Here is a 1,056-nt window from a genome sequence, read left to right as displayed (position 1 = left end):
CATAGTACTGGACCAACACTGAACACATCTACAGGTACTGAACACACACACACACACACACACACACACACACACACACACACTGTACTGGACCAACACTGAACACATCAATAGGAACTGAACACACACACGTGTACTGATCTCTGAACTGTGTGTGTTCTCAGGTTGGTTCTGGATGCATTAGATCATGAACCCTCAGTGATGTTCTCTGGAGTCAGTGGGATTGTGGGTCTGGCTGTGGACTGGATTAATGAGGTTCTGTACTGGACCAGTAACAGTACTGGAGCTGTTCATGCTGCAGAACTGAACGGAAGTGAACACACTCCTCTAATCTCGGGTCTGTCGTCCCCGACCGCTGTCGCCGTGCAGCCTGTAGTCGGGTCAGTTGTGCAGGTTCTAACTCCAAGTAAATGATGAATAAACTTTAACTGGTTTAACTTTTATTGAAACTTTCACTTTTTCTCTCGATTAGTTTCCTGTTCTGGGCCGACGCTGGAGTTTCTCCCAGAATCGAGCGCTCTGGTCTGAACGGACAGAACAGGAAAATCCTGGTCAGCTCCATTATTCAGAACCCCGTCTCCATCGCTCTCGGTTAGTACACCTTCATCCCTCCATCCATCTCTCCATCTCAGTTAATACACACACACATCATCTCTCCATCTATCTTCTTCTAAGATTGATATCTCACTCTCTATCTCCCCTGTCTCTCACTTCATCCTATCTGTTCTGAAACGATGTACTAAAGACACACACACACACACACACACACACACACACACACACACACACACACACACACACACACACACACTGCAGTGAGTTTGTAGCCTGTTATTAAAGAGATGATTATGGTGGTGTTAATGAGCAGACGTTCCCCGTGGGCTGCTGTACTGGGCCGACTCGGGCCTGAACACCGTGTCGAGGGTGGCGTACGACGGCCTGCACAGGAAGACGGTGGTGGAATCAAACGGTTATCTGAACCAGCCGTTTGGACTGGCCGTGTTTGAGGTTAGTGTTTTCAGCTTCTGTGCTGCAGTGTGAGAAAACACACAGTCT

At 48.1% G+C, this 1,056-nt stretch overlaps 1 protein-coding gene across 1 annotated transcript in view; it reads left to right on the top strand.

Annotated features, from left to right (window-relative positions):
- Positions 1 to 1,056, top strand: part of LOC113642641 (low-density lipoprotein receptor-related protein 8-like) — a 6,652-nt gene extending 5,596 nt beyond the window's left edge. The window contains exons 2-4 of the mRNA XM_047800246.1: positions 165 to 380; positions 473 to 591; positions 869 to 1,056. Of these exons, the coding sequence (XP_047656202.1) occupies positions 165 to 380; positions 473 to 591; positions 869 to 1,041 (508 nt within the window). The 3' untranslated portion in view covers positions 1,042 to 1,056. The remainder of the gene's footprint in view (positions 1 to 164; positions 381 to 472; positions 592 to 868) is intronic.

This window comes from Tachysurus fulvidraco, chromosome 14 (assembly GCF_022655615.1).
Source record: "Tachysurus fulvidraco isolate hzauxx_2018 chromosome 14, HZAU_PFXX_2.0, whole genome shotgun sequence".
Lineage (NCBI taxonomy): Eukaryota > Metazoa > Chordata > Actinopteri > Siluriformes > Bagridae > Tachysurus > Tachysurus fulvidraco.
Note: the sequence above shows the minus strand (reverse complement) of the source record. Positions and strands in the feature narration are given on the sequence as shown.